Genomic DNA, 22,981 nt, shown 5'->3' with positions numbered 1-22,981 from the left:
ATATGACCCCTTTAATTAAACATCATGTAAAAGTGAATGGCCTATACGGTCGGGACAAACAACATAATAAAACGCAGTACGCCGTAGTTGCGGTAGTTGCACACATGCTTCAGACACATTCATGATAAGGCTTTCCACATAGAGTCAACGTCAGACATCTCCCTTCTCGTTTTGTGCTTTACAGAGAAGAAAGGCTGTTCATTAAATTTATGTTACATGAAAGACACATGATCAAATGAATAAATGAGTTTTATTTAATTCCCAAAAATACAGAAAAACAGAATACAGAACAGTGAACAATGGTTACAATTAATAAAAAAAAGATTATAACTGCGTTCTTTAGTAACCCTTGCTTTTGAACCACTGGGCTCGGGCCACAACATCATTGGAGTAATCACCGCCTGTGGTGCCCACATCCATGCGCTCGTATGTACGGACGTTGTTCACACCTGCGTTGTAGGCTGATATTCCCCCTGGAACAGATATTATAAATTATAAATAATACATATATAAATAAACTATTTACAGTTATACTCTGCAAAAGTAACATTACTTCTAAAACCTTTGTGAAATCTTTTAAATGTACATTTTAGAGTTAAAGTCAAGAATCCAATTAATCAATAAATCAATATAAATCTTAAAAACTGGAAAAAACAAGACCTTTTGTACTTATCCACTAATTGTAAGTTAATCAAAGTTTTTAATTAGAGTTAATTTATGGATACTCTGAGATATTAGTGTATCCTAACCCTACCTTTAAAGCATTGCTCTTGGGTCCACTGGGGAAACTTTGCTTTAATTGCGTTAATGAAGCCAATGAGTATCTCAGTTCCTTGTGTGACATGTTCCTCACTGTCCCATGCACCTACTAGCTTGTGGTAGCGTTTGTCAACCTGAAAAAAACAAAACACCAGTAATAAGAGAATAACAACTAAATATGTTACAGATTAATGCATTGGGTCAACATCTGGCAAATTAAGGAAGCACTGCAGAGGAACAGTTACTTTGAAAAGGGAAGTTGGGAAAATCAAGTTTACACAATAATTGAAAAAACAACACTAATCCAACATCTTCTTTTTATGTAACACAAGTCTTCGGATTTGCTCATTAGGTGGAGGCATGGACTGACAAACTGTATGCTTTACATGTTGAATTCATGCGGTTGATATTGTGTTATTTCCCAATCCCTCCCAACTATCCAAACATTTTCTCATTAACTGTCTACAAAAAAGACCAAAGAATGCTCATTATTTTTAGGTTCCTTAATGCAAAACAATATAACATCAATGCTTTCTTAAAACTTTGCATGTATTATCTCTGATTAGTATTTACATTTTATTTTCAGATTTAGCTTAAACACAAACGTCATCTTATGTGCACTTGCACACCGTATATCCCTCATACTAAGATCTCTCTGTCCTGGAGTTAACCAACTAGGGTTCCTGGACCTCTAACCAACCTGCATGAGACCAAAGCCATTGCCATGGTCGCCCCACCCATCCTTCAGAGCGGCTCCGGCTCTGGACTCTCTGGATATGATGGCAGCGATCACAGCCGGGTCCATCTTCTTTGCTCTGCCAACTTTAGTGATTATACTCTTGTATTTCTCCATGCGTGCCAGATCATGCTCAGCCAGCTTTTTTGAGGCTTCAACACCTTTGAAAAGAATAAATCATTGTTAATATAAAATGCAATGTGGTGCATATATATTGGTAAATTTTGGTTACTGGACACAGTAAGTCAGTCATACCCTTTATGGTTAATTTATCCTGTTTTGCTGTCGCCTCTGAAGCACCGGTGGTGTCTATCTTCATGACGTCTCCATAAATGCATGCTAGAAAAAACATGGCAAGTATCGTCTGAGGGCCTTTAAAAAATCAATAAATAATTGATTTACAAACAGAACATGTAATTAGCCTGCTAGGCTATTAGCTATCACATTAAGTAAGGTATTATTTAGCATAACATTATTTGTCTTACCCATGATGACTCAAAAATGTTGTGATCAAAACAAAACAATCAGGACCGCTGAATTTCGTGAACTTGTGATCTTAGTTGAACTGGTTTCTCTTTCTGTTTTCGCAGTTCTTGAAGGTGGGGCAAAATCAAGTGTTGACATTGTGGAATTCCCCTTTGTTTAGTCACCAGAGACGGTCTGAAGATTAAGGTTTCATTTGTTTCCCCCTTTAGTTAACAATTTATTGTCTTATCATATCTTAATGAAAGCATATATCAGCTAATCTTAGCTAATGAAAGTTTAGCAAAAAAACAAATAAATAAACTTAGCAAAAGTGTTAATTCATGTGAACTAACATGACGAACATTGTTATGAAGTAAAAGGTTAATAAATGCTGTAATTAGTTACTCATTGTTGGTTCACGTTATTAACCAAACATTGAATATAGAATCTATTCAATCAATACACTTTTAGCATTGCATAAGGCCTGCGTAAATTCTGCCATAATGCAAAAAACAATATCATTATTTTCAAAGGCAGCATGCACTCCATTGAAAAGACAACACCGGGCGATTTTCTCCTTTTCAAATATAAAATGCAGAGATTAAACACTTTTCCAAACAAATTGGCTACGTTCAAGGTTGCCAACCTCGGGAGATCTAATATTTTATAATTATGTAGTACTGTATTGCTCTCTATTCTGACTGAGATGCATTTTATTTACATTTTTTTTGCAGCTGAAACAAGCTTTTTTTCTCCCAACCCTGAGTACAAAAAAAGAAAATAAAAAAAAGTGTACTGTGCCTTTAAGGACAGTCCTAATTCATCGCAGCCAGTCTATGAAAACCAGGAAGCAAAACAGAAAGCACTGGAAGTAGCTGGACATGTTACAAGAAAATAAAGATGCAGATGCGATAGTATTGACTTTAAACAATATCGCTTTATTAAATAGACATATATTAATATAATGTTTGTAAATACTCTGATGTGGTTGTTTGTTTTGATTGTACACGTTTCGGAGCAAGCTGTGTTTGCAAAAGACAGCAACAAGTTAAACATTTTGTATCACCTTGCTGATGATTTGAGACCAACTTTAGGCTCTAAATCCTGATTGAAAATCCTTGCATATTTAATTTTTTGCAAAAAAACAAAACAAGTAGTAGTGTTGTCATCGCCATGTTGTGTGATGCTGTGTTTTTCTATAGAATGTGAAAGCAAAAGCAGTACTTTATTTAGCCTATCGAAAGTGGCCGCAATTAGGAATCAGTGGTAAAGATTTATTTACAACACTGTTCTAGAACAGTACACTCGTGTTTGTGTGTGTGCAGCACATTTTACGGAAGACGGTTTCCTGAATCTAGGAGAGTACAAGGCGGGCTGTGCACAAAGGCTATTTCTAAAATAAATAAAAAAGCGCTTCTGAATCAGAGCCTGTAAGTATGTTTAATTATTTGTTAAAGTATTTGCTATTGACTATTCAAATGCAGAGTTTTGTGCAGTGTAGAGTAACACGTATTACACGTGTCGTTCCACCGATCAAAAGTGCAGATATGGATTTATGTTTACAAAAATAATAACCTCTGTTCTCCGCTTATAACTTGTGGTGAAAAGAGGACAAATATAGATGCACTACGTGTTCTGTTTCACACTGGAGCAGAGCTGAAGCTTGTAAGGGACGTTACATTTCAGACACACGATTGAGGTGTTCGAGCAATGACAACACACTGGGTCAGCTGGCCAATCAGAGCACACCACACATTTCGGAAAGAAGGGCTTTGTAGAAATCTTCGCGTTTTAGAAAGACTGGGCATAGAGAACCTACAGTATGTGAAAAATATTGTATTTGTTTACATTAAAGATACAATATGTATTTTTTTTTCGCCGCTAGGGGTCGCTAACCTCTTACAATAACAAAGGCGTAGTTTGATGACGCAAATTTCCTGTGGAATTATGGAACTTGTCGCCAAGCCGATGGATCTAATAATGTTTATGGATGAGTGAATACATTGACGTTTTTATCATGACTGTGGTATGAAGCAGGGCGCGATTGCTAATAAGATAATCTAAGATATTCTAAAGATATTCATATTCTAACATTTCATCATGTTGAACTATATAACATTGATTCGTTTTATGGACATTTTCTCACTTGTCTAATAAAGTAACATGTAAGAGCTCTGTCAAGTTGAAGTTAGTCGCGGACGTTGAGCTCTCGGCATCTCGAAAACGCCAATTATTTAAAATTGGAATTTCTCTGAAACTAAAAATCTTTTTGGAACTTTTAGGATATTGTAAGTACACAACTGCTATATATCACACTGTGCAAGTGATATTTGGATGTTTTATTATTACATATTGTACCTTTAAAGCATGTTAACATATTCTATTATACCCAATACACAAAATAATGATCTTTGAAAACAGCATCATATGACCCCTTTAATTAAACATCATGTAAAAGTGAATGGCCTACTGTATACGGGACAAACAACACATAATAAAACGCGGTACACCGTCACGGTGGCGCTGCGGCAATCAGGATTGGAATAGTTGCACACGTGCTTCAGACACATTCATGATGAGGCTTTCCACATAGAGTCAACGTCAGACGTCTCGTTCCCTTCTCGTCTTGTGCTTTCCAGAGAAGAAAGGCTGTTCATTAAATTTATGTTACATGAAAGACACATGATCAAATGAATAAATGAGTTTTATTTCATTCCCAAAAATACAGAAAAACAGAATACAGAACAGTGAATAATGGTTAGAATTAACCCATTTAAGCCCACCGGCAACTATAGTTGCCGCAGTGTATAGTTGTCATTTTCCTTTTGTAAGTATTTTTCTAGATGTTATCCATGTTTAAGGTCTCAATGACATGCAAGCAAACAACCAAGTAAAGGATTTCAAGAAGAAAAAAAAGGTATTCACTTCCTTCCTGTCACATGAGGCTGTCAACTTCCTATGCCTACTTCCAGGAAGCATGGCAAAGGCAAACATTCCCAAAGAAAGGTCATTTTCATGTTAATAATACAATTTTTTTTGTTGACATATATATATCTATATAATCATGAAGGTCTCTAGAATCATCCAAACAAAACAAATCTTACAAGAGATCTATAGTTTTTTGTATACTTAGTCAAAAGTCCAAGCGGCAACTATAGTTGCCGGTGGGCAAATGCCTTGTAAGTACATATATCATGGGAAAATGGATTATACTGTGTTAATAGGTTAATAAATCAAGGTTATTGGTCTTGTTTAGTGCATAAACATAACTTAACCCTTTAAATGACATCTGTATGCACTGTTATTTTTGTTATTTGCCATTTTGTTATTTGTTTTTTTGTTTGTTGTATAGATAAATATTTTTCTTCATTCTATTTATTTGTATTTATTTATTTATTTTCATTTAACTTTTTGATACACAATGCCCTGATATGGCTGCACTTTGTTCTGAACTTTGTTCCACCACTTTAACCCTTGTGCGTGTTTCGTTTGTGGTTTACAGTCGGGCTGTTTGGAGTCTTAGAGCCCCAGGCAACAAAATGTAGGCTAATATTGTAACAAAAAAATTGTTTTTTGTTTTTGTTTTCACAATGTCATTTTACTCAGTTTATTAATGTTTTTACTATGTTTGGCTCATCGCTTTGGCGCGCTTCTGCGTCTCGGAAAAACGCTCCGTGACTGACTCCACGGCGTCACCAAAGAGGACGGAGGGAGTGACTGGAGCGTTCAGGAGCGTCTTGCGGTCTGAGTCCTTTAGGTCAGCTAGGGTTAGCCATAGGTGCCTGTTGAGGACGACCATAAATCCCATGGAGCGGCTGATAGCCTGTGCAGAGCGCTTGGTGGCCATCAGTGCGAGGTCCGTTGCCGCGCGCAGATCCCTGATCACGTCAGGGTCCACTGCGCCGTCGTCCAAGGATTGGAGCAGCTTTGCCTGGAACACCTGCAGGATTGCCATGGCGTGAAGAGCTGAAGCTGCCTCCCCCGCAGATGCATAGGTCTTGCTATGCGAAGCTGACAGCGTCGAAAACCTCGTCCTCGGGCGGGGGAGGGCCCACCAGCGGCTTGCTGGCGGCAGTGGGCCTCATCCCTACTGTTGCTCGAGCCACTTCCCTTCTGGCTCTGAGGGCGCGCACTGGCAGCTCGGCGCAGTGGGCGCACGTTTCGTCATTCAGTGCCGCTTCGGCGTGGGCGAGGCCCAGGCACGCGACACAGAACTCGTGAGGGTCGGGCGGGTCATAACATAACTTCCGTAAAATGTACATAACTGCCCGCGAACCTGTCAGTATTTGCATGCTTCGCGTCAATTGGCCAGCTGTCCCTCAGCTGGCGTTAGCTTATAAGATTTCAGCAAAAATGGAGAAGGGAGGAGTTCCCATATACGTCTCAGTTGACGTAATGTTGAAGTTACCTCCTTGAAAGGGAACTGCATTTTCCAAAAGATGTGCAAAAATCTTACACTAAACCGTGTCAAATTATCCATGTTATCCATGAATGAAAGTTAGAAATGTGGGTCAAAAAGACCCCGAACAGCGCACAAGGGTTAAGACAAATGGATTTATTGTTTGTTGTGTTTTAAGATTTAAGAATTTTACTAACACCTCTTCCATGATGCCAAATGTTCTCCTCCTATTCATATTTTACATTGAGGGGGTGCATACAACATATTTGCCCACCGGCAACTATAGTTGCCGCACATTCAAATACGATTTTCAAGAAAAAAAAAAAAAAACTGGGGAAAATAAATGCAGAATATGTTCATATAGGACACTATTAACACGACTATATGCATGAAACCATTCAGAAAAATTTGGGCACAAATGGGTTAATAAAAAAAGTAACCCTGGCTTTTGAAAAACTGGGCTCGGGCCACAACATCATTGGAGTAATCACCGCCTGTGGTGCCCTCGTCCATGCGCTCGTATGAACGGACGTTGTTCACACCTGCGTTGTAGGCTGATATTCCCCCTGGAACAGATATTATAAATTACACATGAAACACTCACTTCAAATCAAACACATACTATTTACAGTTATACTCTGCAAAGTTAAAATTACTTCTAAAACCTTTATGAAATATTTTAAATGTACATTTTACAGGTAAAGTCAACAATCCAATTAATCAATAAATCAATATAAATCTTAAAAACTGGAAAAAACAAGACCTTGTGTACAATCCACTAATTGTAAGTTAATCAAAGTTTTTAATTAGAGTTCATTTATGGATACTCTGAGATATTAGTGTATCCTAACACTACCTTTAAAGCATTGCTCTTTGGTCCACTGGGGAAACTTTGCTTTAATTGCTTTAATGAAGTCAATGAGTATCTCAGTTCCTTGTGTGACATGTTCCTCACTGCCCCATGCACCTACTTGCTTGTGGTAGCGTTTGTCAACCTGAAAAAAAAAAAAAACCCACCAGTAATAAGAGAATAACAACTAAATATGTTACAGATTAATACATTGGGTCAACATCTGGCAAATTAAGGAAGCACTGCAGAGGAACAGTTACTTTGAAAAGGGAAGTTGGGAAAATCAAGTTTACACAATAATTGAAAAAACAACACTAATCCAACATCTTCTTTTTATGTAACACAAGTCTTCGGATTTGCTCGTTAGGTGGAGGCATGGACTGACAAACTGTATGCTTTACATGTTGAATTCATGCGGTTGATATTGTGTTATTTCCCAATCCCTCCCAACTATCCAAACATTTTCTCATTAACTGTCTACAAAAAGACCAAATAATGCTCCTTATTTTTAGGTTCCTTAATGCAAAACAATATATAACATTAATGCTTTCTTAAAACTTTGCATGTATTATCTCTGATTATATTTACATTTTATTTTCAGATTTAGCTTAAACACAAACGTCATCTTATGTGCACTTGCACACCGTATATCCCTCATACTAAGATCTCTCTGTCCTGGAGTTAACCAACTAGGGTTCCTGGACCTCTAACCAACCTGCATGAGACCAAAGCCATTGCCATGGTCGCCCCACCCATCCTTCAGAGCGGCTCCGGCTCTGGACTCTCTGGATATGATGGCAGCGATCACAGCCGGGTCCATCTCCTTTGCTCTGCCAACTTTATTGATTATACTCTTGTAATTCTCCATGCGGGCCAGATCATGCTCAGCCAGCTTTTCGGAGGCTTCAACACCTTTGAAAATAATAAATATTGTTAATATAAAATGCAATGTGGTGCATATATATTGGTAAAGTTTGGTTACTGGACACAGTTAGTCAGTCATACCCTTTATGATGAATTTATCCTGTTTTGCTGTCGCCTCTGAAGCACCGGTGGTGTCTATCTTCATGACGTTTCCATAAATGCCTGCTAGACAAAACATGCCAAGCATCGTGGTAGGAGGGCCTTTAAAAAATAAATAAATAATTGATTTACAAACAGAACATGTAACGTTAATTAGCCTGCTAGGCTATAGCTATAAGTAAGGCATTATTTAGCATAACATTATTTGTCTTACCCATGATGACTCAAAAATGTTGTGATCAAAACAAAACAATCAGGACCGCTGAATTTTGTGAACTTGTTGTGATCTTAGTTGAACTGGTTTCACTTTCTCTTTCCGCAGCTCTTCTGTGAAGGTGGGGCAAAATCAAGTGTTGACATTGTGGAATTCCCCTTTGTTTAGTCACCAGAGACGGTCTGAAGATTAAGTTTTCATTTGTTACCCCCTTTAGTTAACAATTTATTAGCTTATCTTATCTTAATAAAAGCATATATCAGCTAATCTTAGCTAATGAAAGTTTAGCAAAAAAAAAAAAAAAGTGTACTGTGCCTTTAAGGAAAGTCCCATTAATCGCAGCCAGTCTATGAAAACCAGGAAGCAAAACAGAAAACACTGGAAGTAGCTGGACATGTTACAACAGACAATAAAGATGCAGATGCGATAGTATTGACTTTAAACGATATCGCTTTATTAAATGCACATATATTAATATAATGTTTGTAAATACTCAAATGTGTTTTTTTGTTTTGATTTTACACGTTTCTGGGCAAGCTGTGTTTGCAAAAGACAGCAACAAGTTAAACATTTTGTATCTCCTTGCTGATGATTTGAGACCAACTTTAGGCTGCTACTCTGATCCAGTGGTCAAATCACCAAACATCGATCAGCTTGCATCTGTGAGCACGGTGTTTCATAACGCCTATGCGCAGGTATGTTGAAATATTGGTCATGAAAAACATAAAGATGCGTGATACTACATTTATTAGTAGTGTACATTTAAGTTACAGGTGTACATTGTTATGTTCTTTTAAAGCAAGCTGTTTGCGGACCTAGTAGGGTGTCTTTCCTAACAAGTCGAAGACCAGACACCACAAAGCTGTATGATTTTAACTCATACTGGAGAGTTCATGCAGGGAACTACACTACACTCCCTCAATACTTCAAGTCTAATGGATACACCAGTTTATCAGTGGGAAAAGTTTTCCATCCTGGTAACTAGACCATATGATGTACTGTATGCATGATGTCAAAATGCACAAAATCCTAAAAAAAGTAGATTTTGTTATGCCAAATTTGTTGTTTTTCATTTTGGCATTTCTTTTTTATGAGAGTTGCCCCGTAATCCTTTCATGTGTTAACTGTCTGGTTTGATGTTTATCTAATAATGTTTCTCTTTTACGTGCTCGTCCTCAAGGCATTGCCTCCAACCACTCGGATGATTACCCGTACAGCTGGTCTGTACCGCCGTATCATCCACCCTCTTTTAAATATGAAAAGAGGAAGGTCAGTGTGTGAGTTAGTGTGGATATGTGTACACACTTCCTCAATGTCTGTGCTTTCAAACCCATGCTGTCCTGCTGTACATGCACGCACGCACACACACCACACACACGCACACTTCCTAAATGTCTGTTCTTTCAAACCCATGCTACCCTGCTGTACACACACACACACACACACACACACACACACACACACACACACACACACACACACACACACACACACACACACACACACACATATTAAGGGTGAAACAATTAGGGGTGTAACGCTTTATTGTGCAAAAATATATTGCAATACAAAAATGCAACAATATGTATCGTGGAGAGTGACCATATGTATTGTGTATAGTTACTTTGTGTGAAAAAATCCAAGTTTTGATTGTATGTAGTGAGTTACATGCGTAAATTACAAATACAAATCTAAATGATTGTAATGTTTATATGGAAGCTTGTTTCCACCACAGAATAAAACAATCAAAAAGGCAATAGTGATTTTTCTCAAATCTCACAATTCGGACTTTTTCTACACAGTATCTCACTATAGAAACAATTTAGTGAGATAAACTCAGAATTGTGAGAAATGAGTAAATTGCGAGTATATATCTTGCAATTCTCACTTGTTTCCAACTCGCATATCTCACAATTCTGACCTTTTTTTTTAGTTAAGTCAGAATTGTGAGATAAAAAGTCACAATTACCAATTACCAGTATCTTCTATTCATCTTTTAGGTTTGCAAAGATAAAGATGGCACGCTGCACAGTAATTTGCTGTGTCCCGTGGATGTGTCCGAGATGCCTTTAGGAACCCTTCCTGACATGGAGAATACAGCAGAGGCCGTACGACTCCTGGACTCCATGAAGGACTCCCAGAATCCATTCTTCCTGGCTGTTGGCTTCTATAAGCCTCACATTCCTTTCAGAATCCCACGGGTGTGTGTGTTTGTTTTTAGTGAAGCATGTGACATACCGTACGAGCAGCCGTTAAATCTGGGAAATAAACTTTTTTTATAGGAGTACCTAAAGCTCTATCCTATTGAGAATATGACTCTGGCTCCAGACCCAGATGTTCCTAAGAAACTCCCTGATGTGGCCTACAACCCCTGGACTGACATCCGCAAGAGGGAAGATGTTCAGGCGTTAAATCTGAGCTTTCCTTACGGCCCCATTCCTAAAGATTTTCAGGTAAGTCACACATTGTGTACTAGTATATCATTGGTTTGATCTCTTGTAGAATCATACATGATGTTTTTGTCCTCCTCGTCTTGTAGCTGCAGATCCGACAGCACTACTTTGCCTCGGTGTCATATGTGGACGCTCAGGTGGGAATAATTCTGCAAGCCCTTGATGATTTCGGCCTGGCCAACAACACTATAGTGGTGTTCAGCTCCGATCACGGTTTGTTGAAGAATCACTTCAGCCTGTTGTTAGATAGGACATCCGGTAACACTTTACAATAAGGTTAATTAGTGTATTAACTAACATGAACTAACAATGAGCAATACATTTGTTACAGTATTTATTAATCTTTGTTAATGTTAGTTAATAAAAATCCAGTCCTTCATGTTAGTTCACAGTGCATTAACTAATGTTAACACATACATCCTTTGATTTTAATAATGTATTAGTAAATGTTGAAATGAATATGAACTAACATTAATAAATGCTGAAGAAGTATTGCTCATGTTAACTAATGTTGTAAAGTGTTACCGTACATCCATTAGATGGCAGTATTGATGCATTTGGTTTATATTAATGCTGAGATTTTCAGTCTGTTCTGTGGGCTTTCCATATTATTCTGAATTCACATCCTGGTAAGTTCTTTTCAGAAATGATGCTGTCACGTTTTTGTTTCATTTAGCATAAATTGCATTTTTATTATTTTATTATTTCTTGTCATAATGCAAACATTCATGCAGTGCATTAAGTGGCTCTTATACAGGGTTGTGCAAGTGCAAACTTCTGAATATATTAATAGGCTCACTTTTAATGCATGAATTTGTATTGAATTGGCCCAGAATGCTGAATTGAGATGACAGGAAGCCTTTTTTTTTTTTTTTTTTTAAAGATTCAACATTGGCAACATGAAGCAGGTTTGATTTAGTATCAATGAGATACTATTATAGTTTATATTAGTATTTTGAACTAGATTTTATTTTTATATTTTAATTTCAGTTAAAGTTTTAGTAATTTCGGTGTGTGTGTTTTTTTTTTTATATATATAAATATGTCTATAGTTGTTATATAACAATTATTATAATGAGTTATTTTAGTATATCAGGCTAAACTATATAAAAATGACGAATGTTGCCTTGGCAACTAGCTGAGATAAAATACGTTTAAGTTATTTTACATTTTATTTATTTAATTTAACGTTTATTTGATTTCAAGTCACAAAATGTTTTTTTATGAAAAGTTTCAATAAAAATAATATCCCTGACATGAACAAAACAGATAACCTCTTAAAAAGATCTATACCCTAACCCTAATAATAATAGTATAAAGTGTTCTTAAATATTACATTATACATTATTAAATTCTTAAATAACAATATTACATTAATTATAATAAGCAGTTGTAATATCTATATATAAATACATGGCAACAATTTACAATACGGTCTAATAGGTTAACCGTTAATTCATTAACTTGCATGAACTAACAATTAGCAAATATATTTTTACAGCATTTATTAACCTTTGTTAATGTTGGTTAATAAAAATGTTCATGTTAGTTCACAATGCATTAACTAATGTTAACAGATTAAAATTTTGATCTTAAAAATGTAATAAGTGTTGAGATTAACATTGATGCTGTAGAAGTGCAGTTTATTCTTAGCTCATGTTAACTAAAGTAGTGAACGAACAAAACCTTACTGTAAAGTCTTACCAAATACTGTAAATTAAATACATATTGCACATTATTTGTGCTATTTCAATATCTAATGTTTCTGGAAATACCCCATATGTTGTATAATAACATTTTATTAAAAAAAAAGAAGTCAAATTTGACTTCTTTTTAATTCTAGTTTCTGCGTTCACTCGTTATGCCGCAATTATGTTCTACCTTAACTGAGAGAAACTGCCCTCAAAGAGCGTTTGAAGCGCTCGTTCTGTGAGACTCGGAGCAGTTTTCTCACGGTTAACTCTCTCTCTCTCAGGTTGGTCATTAGGAGAACACGGCGAGTGGGCCAAATACAGCAACTTTGATGTGGCCACCCGAGTGCCATTGATCGTGTACAAGCCAGGTGTGACCTCACCTCTCTCTCGGCCCGGGGAGAAGACGTTCCCCTTCATCGACGTGTTTCAGGGCACACGGGAGCAGTTCGGCAAAGGTAATGTTACTCAAAGCAGCTGTCATCACGCAAAGACCGCAAGGGTCCTCCACAAGTATCCGAGACTCCAACCGAAGTCACTCAAGCGCGCGATATCAACTTACTGGAAATGATGTTATGGCTAAAGTATCGGCCCATTTAGAGCTTTGATTCGTATTTTTGCTTTTGTGCAGTGCAGAGGTCTTACCGAGAGCACACGCATCTGGTGGCGGTTCTCAAGTGCACATTTGTGGCAATCTTTCGAAAACACCCAGCATAAGCAGCTGGAGTAATGACTGTAATGATAATGCCACAGCATAGAGAAGCTAATAAGTCCTGAGAGTTATTGCTCTCACAGTGGGCTCGGGATTGTTGCTCTAATAAACTGTGCTATATTCAGGGACCGTATCAGTAAATTTCATGGAGATTTCAGAGCTGGGGCCAGAATAGTGGCTTAATTCAGTGTGAGGATTTCATGCATTTATTTCTATTTTACGGTTTGTTATGGCAACACTTGGGTTTCATGAGTAAAGACAACAACGACGACGTTAATTTACTCCATGCAGAAATGTTTTAGCAATAATGTGTACAGTTTAAAGACAGACATGTTATGAGCCCTTTGGGTGTTTAATGTGGATTGTATAAAAGGATCTACTGTCAGCGTGATTTCAGCTTAATTTTTATAATTCTGTGTTAATTGCACAATTAGAAGAGTCACTGTTAGAAACAGGAAGCAAGGCAAAAAAAAAAAAGAAAAGAAAAAAGTCTCTATTCATCAAAGAATCCTGAAAAATAATCCAGTATTCCTCGACCTGGATAAAAACATTGAAATTTAAACTCTGAATATTATGCAAACCTGCAATTATCAAATGTTAAATAACACAAATATACTTTATGTATTTAATCTCACTTTATTACTCAATATATTTGCTGCTGACCTTCGATGATCCAATTTAACCATACGAATAAGCAAAAATACTGAACTTTCTTCTCCTGGCGTCCTATTCTTTTCCTTCTTCCTCTCATTTCCTTCAGCCTGAGGCTTATTCATTTCACTTTTGGTGTGAAAAAGCCTTTACATTTGCCAGAAATATAATTTTCGTTATTAAAAAACAAACAAGAAAGCCCAGCCCAAGTGAGAAAAAGTAACGCAAAAGTAACAACACTACTTTCCATAAAAAAAATGAACTAACACAATTAGTTTTTTTTATGGAGTAACACAATATTGTAACGCATTACTTTTAAAAGTAACTTTTCCCAACAGTGCATTTAAGTCTGGCTGCTAAAAATTCAGCTTTGCCATCACAGGAATAAATTACATTTTAAAATGTATTAAAATAGAATAACGGTTATCGCTACAATTGTTCAGAATATAATTGTTTTTACTTTTGAATGTTAGTGTATATTTATGAAATTGGTTATCATCCAATATTGCATTTCATGCTTATAATCAATGCTTACAAGTCATTGCTTTCATACACAGTTTTATTTTATACCATAATTTCAGATTGAATTGCGTTGCAATGCATGTAGTTCATTTCCTCATAAAATACATTAAGTAGCCTACACAGTATTGTCCAGTTGTTTAGTTTTTTTCCTTTTCTTAAGGCTGTGATTCATCTTGAAACTAGCTAATTTAGTTCATGGCGTTAAAGTCTTTACTGAAGATTGTTTTCAAATATCTATGGTGAAAATGAATGGGAAAAAATACTTTTGGAATAATGCGGCTGTGTGGGTGTTCACGGTAAAGACCTGTTCACACCGAGGACGATAAAGATATAGTTCTAAACATCTTCTCAGTATGAAAGAAATAGCATAGTTCACATCACAGATAACAGCACACAGAAACGACATCGTTGGAATCACTTTCAGAGCGATTTTATCCAGCCGATGAACGATAAAAACATTGACAGCCAATCAGAATCCGTCCTGCGGTAACGAGCTTGAGCATTTAAAGCGGCAGCGCTTATAATAAACAATGATATCAATCGCTGTGTGGACGCTAATATAGTTATCTTTATATACTAGTTAATAGGGGTGTAACGGTATATGTATTCGTACCGGACCGTTTCGGTACATGACTTTCGGTACGGTGCACATGTGCACCGAATGCAATCTTTCACGTAAATTAGGCTAGTTTTGTGTGCGGAACATACGTCAATTCTGAGTTTCCACGCGAACATATTAAGTGTCGGAAGTCTCCGCGTTGCACTGATTAAATCTGATTCATCGTTTTTGTGATTCAAATACATGTAAAATATTACCATAACATCTGTCTTCCTGTGTGCGGAAATGTGTTTATGTTGCTGTGACAACGAAACACGTGCAAGCGCGCCTGTGTTAAGAACGCTGATGCGCCCATCTGTGGACATTTCCGAATGCCTTTCTGTTAAAAGCGGGCTTTCCACAGAAACAAACGTACACGTGTCATTAGTATGAGAAAAAAAAATTGGACTTTAACTCTCGGGTCGGGCTCGGACATAAATAAAGATCACCACATACACGGCACACTCGCTTTAGCCCAGCCTCTAACAGTTAGCTAGCTAGCATCACGGCCAATATTGGTTTGAGAGTATTTTATTTAGTGGAGAACTTTGCAGCAGTATTTTATTTCTTATTCTTTTTTTATTTTATATCTTTTTTATTTATTAGCCTAACGTTATATTTTATTAAAAAGTGTGTTTAAAAAAGTGTAAACAAATTGTAAAAAAAAAAGTTTATAGTAAACAACCAGCAGTTTAATGTTTTGCATTTCTTTCCCTTACTGTACCGAAAATGAACCGAACCGTGACTTTAAAACCGAGGTACGTACCGAACCGTGATTTTTGCGTACCGTTACACCCCTACTAGTTAACATTTTTTGGTGTGAATGAGCCTTAATGCTCTTTAGAATAGCAAGTTAGAATATTAATGATAATAAAAACATTAGCCAGCCAAACGAAAGCCCCGTTTTAAACAAGTGTGATGCAGTTAAACAACAGTATATTTTTTTAGGAAAAAAGGCTGTCTACTGTCTACACTGTAGCCATGCATAAAAAACAAACAAATCCCATTTACAATAATTATTGAAACGTTTTTTAACGTTAGAAAATTGTATTATCAAAAAAAAAAAGAAAGAAAAAAAAAAGATTTCCCTGGATCTGACTGGCTGGGAAAGCTGTCAATCTGTAGCTCCGCCCCTGGTCTACACTAAATATGATGGTAACCATTTTGTTTCTACACAGTTGTAAATACAGATTGGAGTACGTTTTAGGCTACAAGAAGAAACTATGTCAGTGCTTCTACTTCTGAATTTAACATTTAATTCATAAATGTGTTACTTGCCTTTTCTTTATAATTAGTTGTGACATTGACCATTTCTGAGTAAAAATGGCCGGTTCTCATAAATAATCATAACAGAATAATGCTATGCATCTGAATCTCACAGTGAGAATTTCCATCATAGTTTTCCATCCCTTCTCTGCACCTCTCAGGTCAAGGAGTTGAGAGCGTGGTGGAGCTGGTGGATGTTTTCCCCACACTGTCGAACCTGGCCGGCCTGCGCCCCCTGCGCCGCTGTCCCGCGTCGTCCTTTGAGATGGAGCTGTGCACCGAGGGCTTTAGCCTGGACCATCTCATCCCAGAAAGACACCGCAACAGAGAAGCCTACTCGTTCAGCCAGTTCCCTCGGCCCTCCGACTCCATCCAGGAGAACTCCGACCTGCCCGACCTCGCCGATATCCGCGTCATGGGCTACTCCATCCGCTCCACGGACTACCGCTACACGCTATGGGTGGGCTTTGACCCGCTCCACTGTCTGCCCAACATGACGGACATCCACGCGGGAGAGCTGTACCTCCTGGCCGAAGACCCGGGAGAGGACAATAACGTGTTTGAGGAGTTCGACCACGCCACTGTATTGCACAAGCTTGGCATGCTGTCGTCATGGACCGAGAGTTTAAAGCATCATATAATGTATCTCAGCAGCGGGTTGAAATCAAAAGGGATTATGTGATTCTAGTTTCACAGTAAAGGGAATGTTTATGTTACAAAAGCTGTCAAGGACATGTCTGGACATGCTTCATCAAAAACTGAAAGGGAGAAAATAAAGCCTATTTTAGGGCAAGGAAGGGTTTTTTTTTTTTGTTGCTTTCTGACATATTGGCATGATAATGAAGTAGATCATAATGCTAATAACTTCTCGTTCTCATTACTGTAATGTGGAAATTTAATTTATTATAAAAATTGTAAGATATTTGTGCATCATGGTAGAATTTGTTATATTGCCTTTAATGTATTCTGATTTAAATTGAATAAATGTTGTATTTTGTACTAAACTACACTAATTTTATACAAATAAAATAAAAAGGATTAATATTGAAAGATACTGTAATAGCCTATATTTTTTTCATATATATTAAAATCTGAATATATTAAAGACAGCACACAACTCATGTATTACAGTAAAAAGAATCATAAGGAATTCAGGCTAAAATGTGCCACAAAATAGCAATGGACTTGAAATATTTCCATTTTTTTTACTGAGGTTCAGCCAAATGTTGGGTATATTGTTACATAATCAAGAAATGAATCTCGAACAGCATAATAGTATCTGCTTTGCACTCATAGTTGGATTCTTCCTATTTTAAGCATCAAGATTCCTTTAAAAAATCTCATTCAAAAAAAGTTTACTTTTTTTTTGCTGATTTGTTTTCGTTGTAGGCCTACCTCATAATGTTGTAATGGAATACATCTCCACAACACTTTCCTTAAAAGAATAAAAGGTAATATTCACTCTTGTTAAGTATATTTAAGATAATATCGTGATAAATATGAGTCCATTGACTTAATTTCCTCATTCCCTTCAGAACGTGATGCATGGAAATGATGTAACGTCAACTTAAGTGAGAAATGAGTTTAATTTAAGTCTCTGAGAAATAGAAAGCTCTGCTCAGACAACACTCTGCTTCAGCAATTTATCAGGTCACTAAGTCGTAATTGTATTTTGTCTTGGAGGCCGACGGAGACTCTGCCAGCATAAGCTCTTGTTTTCCCAGGAAGCGTGATGAAAATCAACTTAAATATAGAATTTCAAGTCACGCGCTCCCACTGCACCCGTTGCCAAGGTAATTAGATGCTTAAATGTGAAAACTTGCAAATGATGTTGCCCGGATACACCTCAGAGAATAGTTTAACAGTGATGAATGTTTTGGCCAACATTAAAAAAGAGTAAGCGATCGCTGCAGCGTCTTCTATTGGATTAGCAGCGTTTGCATGTTGTGACGCCACCGAGCGTTTTCTCCTCAGACTCATTTCATGCCACAAGACTTATGGCAAGACGTTGTGACTTTTATTAATTCCAAGGATATGCATTCTTGATATCAACTATTCAATTTTCACTAGTTAAAATGATAATTCTTGTTATCGGGAATTACATTTCTACTAGTAGGCCTAGCCTAACAATGGCTATTCTTGATATCAAAAATAACGTCACCACTCGCATAAATAGGTCTTCGAATTCCTGATATCATGTTCATTTAACTAGTAAAAACTGCAATTATTGATATCTGTAATTGTATTTTCAGTAGTTAAATGTCCCCATAGGCTGCCATTCAAATTCAGTTGTTGTTGTTTCTTAGTTGAAATTCCAGTTTTCACATAGACTTTCAGAAATACAAAAAAATTACTAGTAAAAATAATTTTTGATATGTTTCTAGTAAAAAAAAAATTCCTGATATCAAGAACTCAATTATCACTAGTTGAAATGTTAATTCTTGAAATCTGAAAATGTATTTCAACATGTTACACTTGTCATTTCTTGATATCTGAAAATGTATTTCTGAAATCAATAATTAGGAGAGTAATTTCAGAAGATCTAAAATGTCTTTCTTATTAGTAATTACATTCATTAGTGACAATTGAATAATTGATATTAAAAATAATTAGTTTTACTATAGCCTAGCAATTAAATTGTTGATATAAAGAATGTAACCACATAAATTACACAAAAAAATTATGATTTTTATGAAGAATTGTATTTCTGATATGAAAATATATGAAAACTATAAGAAATGAATTCATATTAACAATTGTGTTTGAATGGCTGCCTATGTGACATTTAAATTGTGATTACAGATATTATAGATTACACGCATATCAAGAATGACAATTTTTACATTGTTAAAATGTATTTCTGCAAGTGATGACATCATTGTTGATATCAAGAATAAATATGTTTCCTAGTATAATTGTAATTCCTAATATCAATAATTAACTTTTAAGTAATGACAATACTTTCCAGTCTGCATTTTTAACACTTTCACCTGCTTTCTCTTTTCAGGTTTATTTTGTATTCCCCGCACTCTTTAGATGCCACATTGTTTACTCCTGCAGAGTATGAATTATTTTTGAAGGAATGTTTTCAATATTTATGTGGCAACATAAATACATTTTCTCGCTTTCTCTCAAAAGGAAAAACAACAAAACAAAGCAAGCGCATTATTTCTGTGTCTGTGTGTCTGTCCCTTTTCAAGTGTGTTCTTATAAGAGTGCAGCAGGAGTGTTATACTGAGGGGATCCTTTGGGACCGCCAATATATTCAGCTTCAGCAGACAGGCTTCATTGCCAGCTGGTCCGGAAAATTCCACTGCTGTCTCTCTCTCTCTCTTTTTTTTTTCTTGTCGACTAAAAGCAAGGTCAGGGCAGTCGGAGAAGAATCCACAAGGCTGATTGAAGCTGATATTTTAATTGCTCATACCAAACTTGGCTTTTCGTGTTCACCAGCTGATTCCGCGATGCGTTAGTATTGAAAAGTCTTTCAATTTCCTAATTAAAATAATCTAAATTGCTCCTCTCAAATGACTTTCAATAGATATTCTATTAAGAAAAAAACAATAACCAGTGTTGCGGAATTTTTTTTTTTTTTAAATTAATGCATTACAATATTGCTTTTCTCCCTAAAAAAGAAACTAATTGCATTAGTTACTTTTTATGGAAAGTAATGCGCTACTTTACTTTTGTGTAATTTTTTTTCTCTCACCTGGGCTCCCAGACAGCAACACAATCTCGGCCCACATCTGGTACGCCACCAACGCTATTTCGTACAAATTCGTATATGAGTGATTAAAAGGTGGCTAATTCGTACGAGTGAGGTCGTACGAATTCGTACGAATTAGCCACCTTTTAATCACTCATATACGAATTTGTACGAATTGGTCATGAAATAGCGTTGGTGGCGTACCAGATGTGGGCCGTACGATTTGTCTAAACCCATGTGACAGTTAGGTTTAGGGGCGGGGTCAGGGGTAGGTCATTCGTACGAATTCATACGAATTGGGCAACTCGTAAAATATGTACAATTTAGCGAAGTTCGTACGATTTGTCTAAACCCATGTGACAGTTAGGTTTAGGGGCGGGTCAGGGGTAGGTCATTGTACGAATTCAAACGAATTGGGCAACTCGTAAAATATGTATGATATAGCAAAGTTCGTAATAATTCGTACGATTTGTCTAAACCCATGTGACAGTTAGGTTTAGGGGCGGGGTCAGGGGTAGGTCATTCGTACGAATTCATACGAATTGGGCAACTCGTAAAATATGTATGATATAGCAAAGTTCGTAATAATTCGTACGATTTGTCTAAACCCATGTGACAGTTAGGTTTAGGGGCGGGGTCAGAGGTAGGTCATTCGTACGAATTCATACGAATTGGGCAACTCGTAAAATATGTACAATTTAGCGAAGTTCGTACTAGTTCGTACGATTTGTCTAAACCCATGTGACAGTTAGGTTTAGGGGCGGGGTCAGGGGTAGGTCATTGTACGAATTCAAACGAATTGGGCAACTCGTAAAATATGTATGATATAGCAAAGTTCGTAATAATTCATACGATTTGTCTAAACCCATGTGACAGTTAGGTTTAGGGGCGGGGTCAGGGGTAGGTCATTGTACGAATTCAAACGAATTGGGCAACTCGTAAAATATGTATGATATAGCAAAGTTCGTAATAATTCGTACGATTTGTCTAAACCCATGTGACAGTTAGGTTTAGGGGCGGGGTCAGGGGTAGGTCATTCGTACGAATTCATACGAATTGGGCAACTCGTAAAATATGTACAATTTAGCGAAGTTCGTACTAGTTCGTACGATTTGTCTAAACCCATGTGACAGTTAGGTTTAGGGGCGGGGTCAGGGGTAGGTCATTCGTACGAATTCATACAAATTGGGCAACTCATAAAATATGTACAATTTAGCGAAGTTCGTACTAGTTCGTACGATTTGTCTAAACCCATGTGACAGTTAAGTTTAGGGGCGGGGTCAGGGGTAGGTCATTGTACGAATTCAAACGAATTGGGCTACTCGTAAAATATGTATGATATAGCAAAGTTCGTAATAATTCGTACGATTTGTCTAAACCCATGTGACAGTTAAGTTTAGGGGCGGGGTCAGGGGTAGGTCATTGTACGAATTCAAACGAATTGGGCAACTCTAAAATATGTACAATTTAGCGAAGTTCGTACTAGTTCGTACGATTTGTCTAAACCCATGTGACAGTTAAGTTTAGGGGCGGGGTCAGGGGTAGGTCATTGTATGAATTCAAACGAATTGGGCTACTCTTAAAATATGTATGATATAGCAAAGTTCGTAATAATTCGTACGATTTGTCTAAACCGATGTGACAGTTAGGTTTAGGGGCGGGGTCAGGGGTAGGTCATTGTATGAATTCATACGAATTGGGCAACTCGTAAAATATGTATGATATAGCAAAGTTCGTAATAATTCGTATGATTTGTCTAAACCCATGTGACAGTTAGGTTTAGGGGCGGGGTCAGGGGTAGGTCATTGTACGAATTCAAACGAATTGGGCAACTCGTAAAATATGTATGATATAGCAAAGTTCGTAATAATTCGTATGATTTGTCTAAACCCATGTGACAGTTAGGTTTAGGGGCGGGGTCAGGGGTAGGTCATTGTACGAATTCAAACGAATTGGGCAACTCGTAAAATATGTATGATATAGCAAAGTTCGTAATAATTCGTACGATTTGTCTAAACCCATGTGACAGTTAGGTTTAGGGGCGGGGTCAGGGGTAGGTCATTGTACGAATTCAAACGAATTGGGCAACTCGTAAAATATGTATGATATAGCAAAGTTCGTAATAATTCGTACGATTTGTCTAAACCCATGTGACAGTTAGGTTTAGGGGCGGGGTCAGGGGTAGGTCATTGTACGAATTCATACGAATTGGGCAACTCGTAAAATATGTACGATATAGCAAAGAGTGAGGTCGTATGAATTTGTACGAATTAACCACCTCGTAAAATTTGTACGAGTTGCCATGAGATCGGGTTGAATCCACATGTACCAGATGTGGGCCGGATCTAGGCCGACACTATTTTGCTGTCTGGGCGGGGCTTGCTTGTTTGTTTTTTAATAATAACAACAAAAACAACAACAAAAAGCAAAAGTTCTATTTTTGTCCCTTTCACACCAAAAGTGACACAAAGAAACTGACGGAAATGCAAATTCACGCCTGACATTGGTTAATAAAGTGAGATTAAATACATAGAATATTATGCAAACCTGCAATATGTAATACTTTGAGTTTGCAGTTCAAATTCATCTTGAGGAATACTGAATCTGTATTTGTGCAAGTTAGATGAGTAAATGCTTGTTCACATAGTCTAGAACTACAATAGCCATCATTTGCATCTGTACTACTCTTGATTTCTCTCAACTTGGGAACAGGGAAGCATTCAGTCTTGCATTACTTATTTGAAAAAGTAATTCATATATTTTGTACATTTAAAAGTAATGGGTTACTTTACTAGTTGAAAAAAGTAATCTGATTACTTAACTAGTGTTACCAACACTGACAATAACTAACCAAAACCTGTCATGGATTGTTGCAACACACATTAAACGTCGTACTATTTTAACATTTGTTCCCTAACACCCTAAGACTAACATCTGGA

The 22,981-nt window shown here is 36.9% G+C and overlaps 2 protein-coding genes across 2 annotated transcripts; one reads left to right on the top strand and one right to left on the bottom strand.

Moving 5' to 3' along the window:
• Positions 1 to 231: 231 nt before the first annotated feature.
• LOC307008300 (uncharacterized protein) lies at positions 232 to 8,576 on the bottom strand. The gene is made up of 11 exons (XM_079631041.1): positions 8,447 to 8,576; positions 8,215 to 8,334; positions 7,925 to 8,121; positions 7,216 to 7,354; positions 6,786 to 6,925; positions 5,977 to 6,204; positions 5,657 to 5,900; positions 1,751 to 1,867; positions 1,460 to 1,656; positions 755 to 893; positions 232 to 473 (listed from the first exon to the last, which is right to left on the bottom strand). The coding sequence occupies exons 1-11, from the start codon at positions 8,448 to 8,450 to the stop codon at positions 340 to 342; spliced, it is 1,659 nt and encodes a 552-aa protein (XP_079487167.1). The 5' UTR covers positions 8,451 to 8,576; the 3' UTR covers positions 232 to 339.
• A 211-nt stretch (positions 8,577 to 8,787) lies between these two features.
• ids (iduronate 2-sulfatase) lies at positions 8,788 to 17,389 on the top strand. The gene is made up of 8 exons (XM_079631613.1): positions 8,788 to 9,141; positions 9,246 to 9,423; positions 9,627 to 9,715; positions 10,447 to 10,647; positions 10,729 to 10,899; positions 10,986 to 11,112; positions 12,875 to 13,048; positions 16,501 to 17,389. The coding sequence occupies exons 1-8, from the start codon at positions 8,926 to 8,928 to the stop codon at positions 17,019 to 17,021; spliced, it is 1,677 nt and encodes a 558-aa protein (XP_079487739.1). The 5' UTR covers positions 8,788 to 8,925; the 3' UTR covers positions 17,022 to 17,389.
• Positions 17,390 to 22,981: the final 5,592 nt, after the last annotated feature.

The sequence above is a fragment of the Phoxinus phoxinus genome (assembly GCF_949152265.1).
Source record: "Phoxinus phoxinus genome assembly, chromosome: 12".
In the NCBI taxonomy this organism is placed as follows: Eukaryota; Metazoa; Chordata; class Actinopteri; order Cypriniformes; family Leuciscidae; genus Phoxinus; species Phoxinus phoxinus.
The sequence above is the reverse complement of the archived record's forward strand: the minus strand, read 5'-3'. Positions and strand labels throughout refer to the sequence as shown.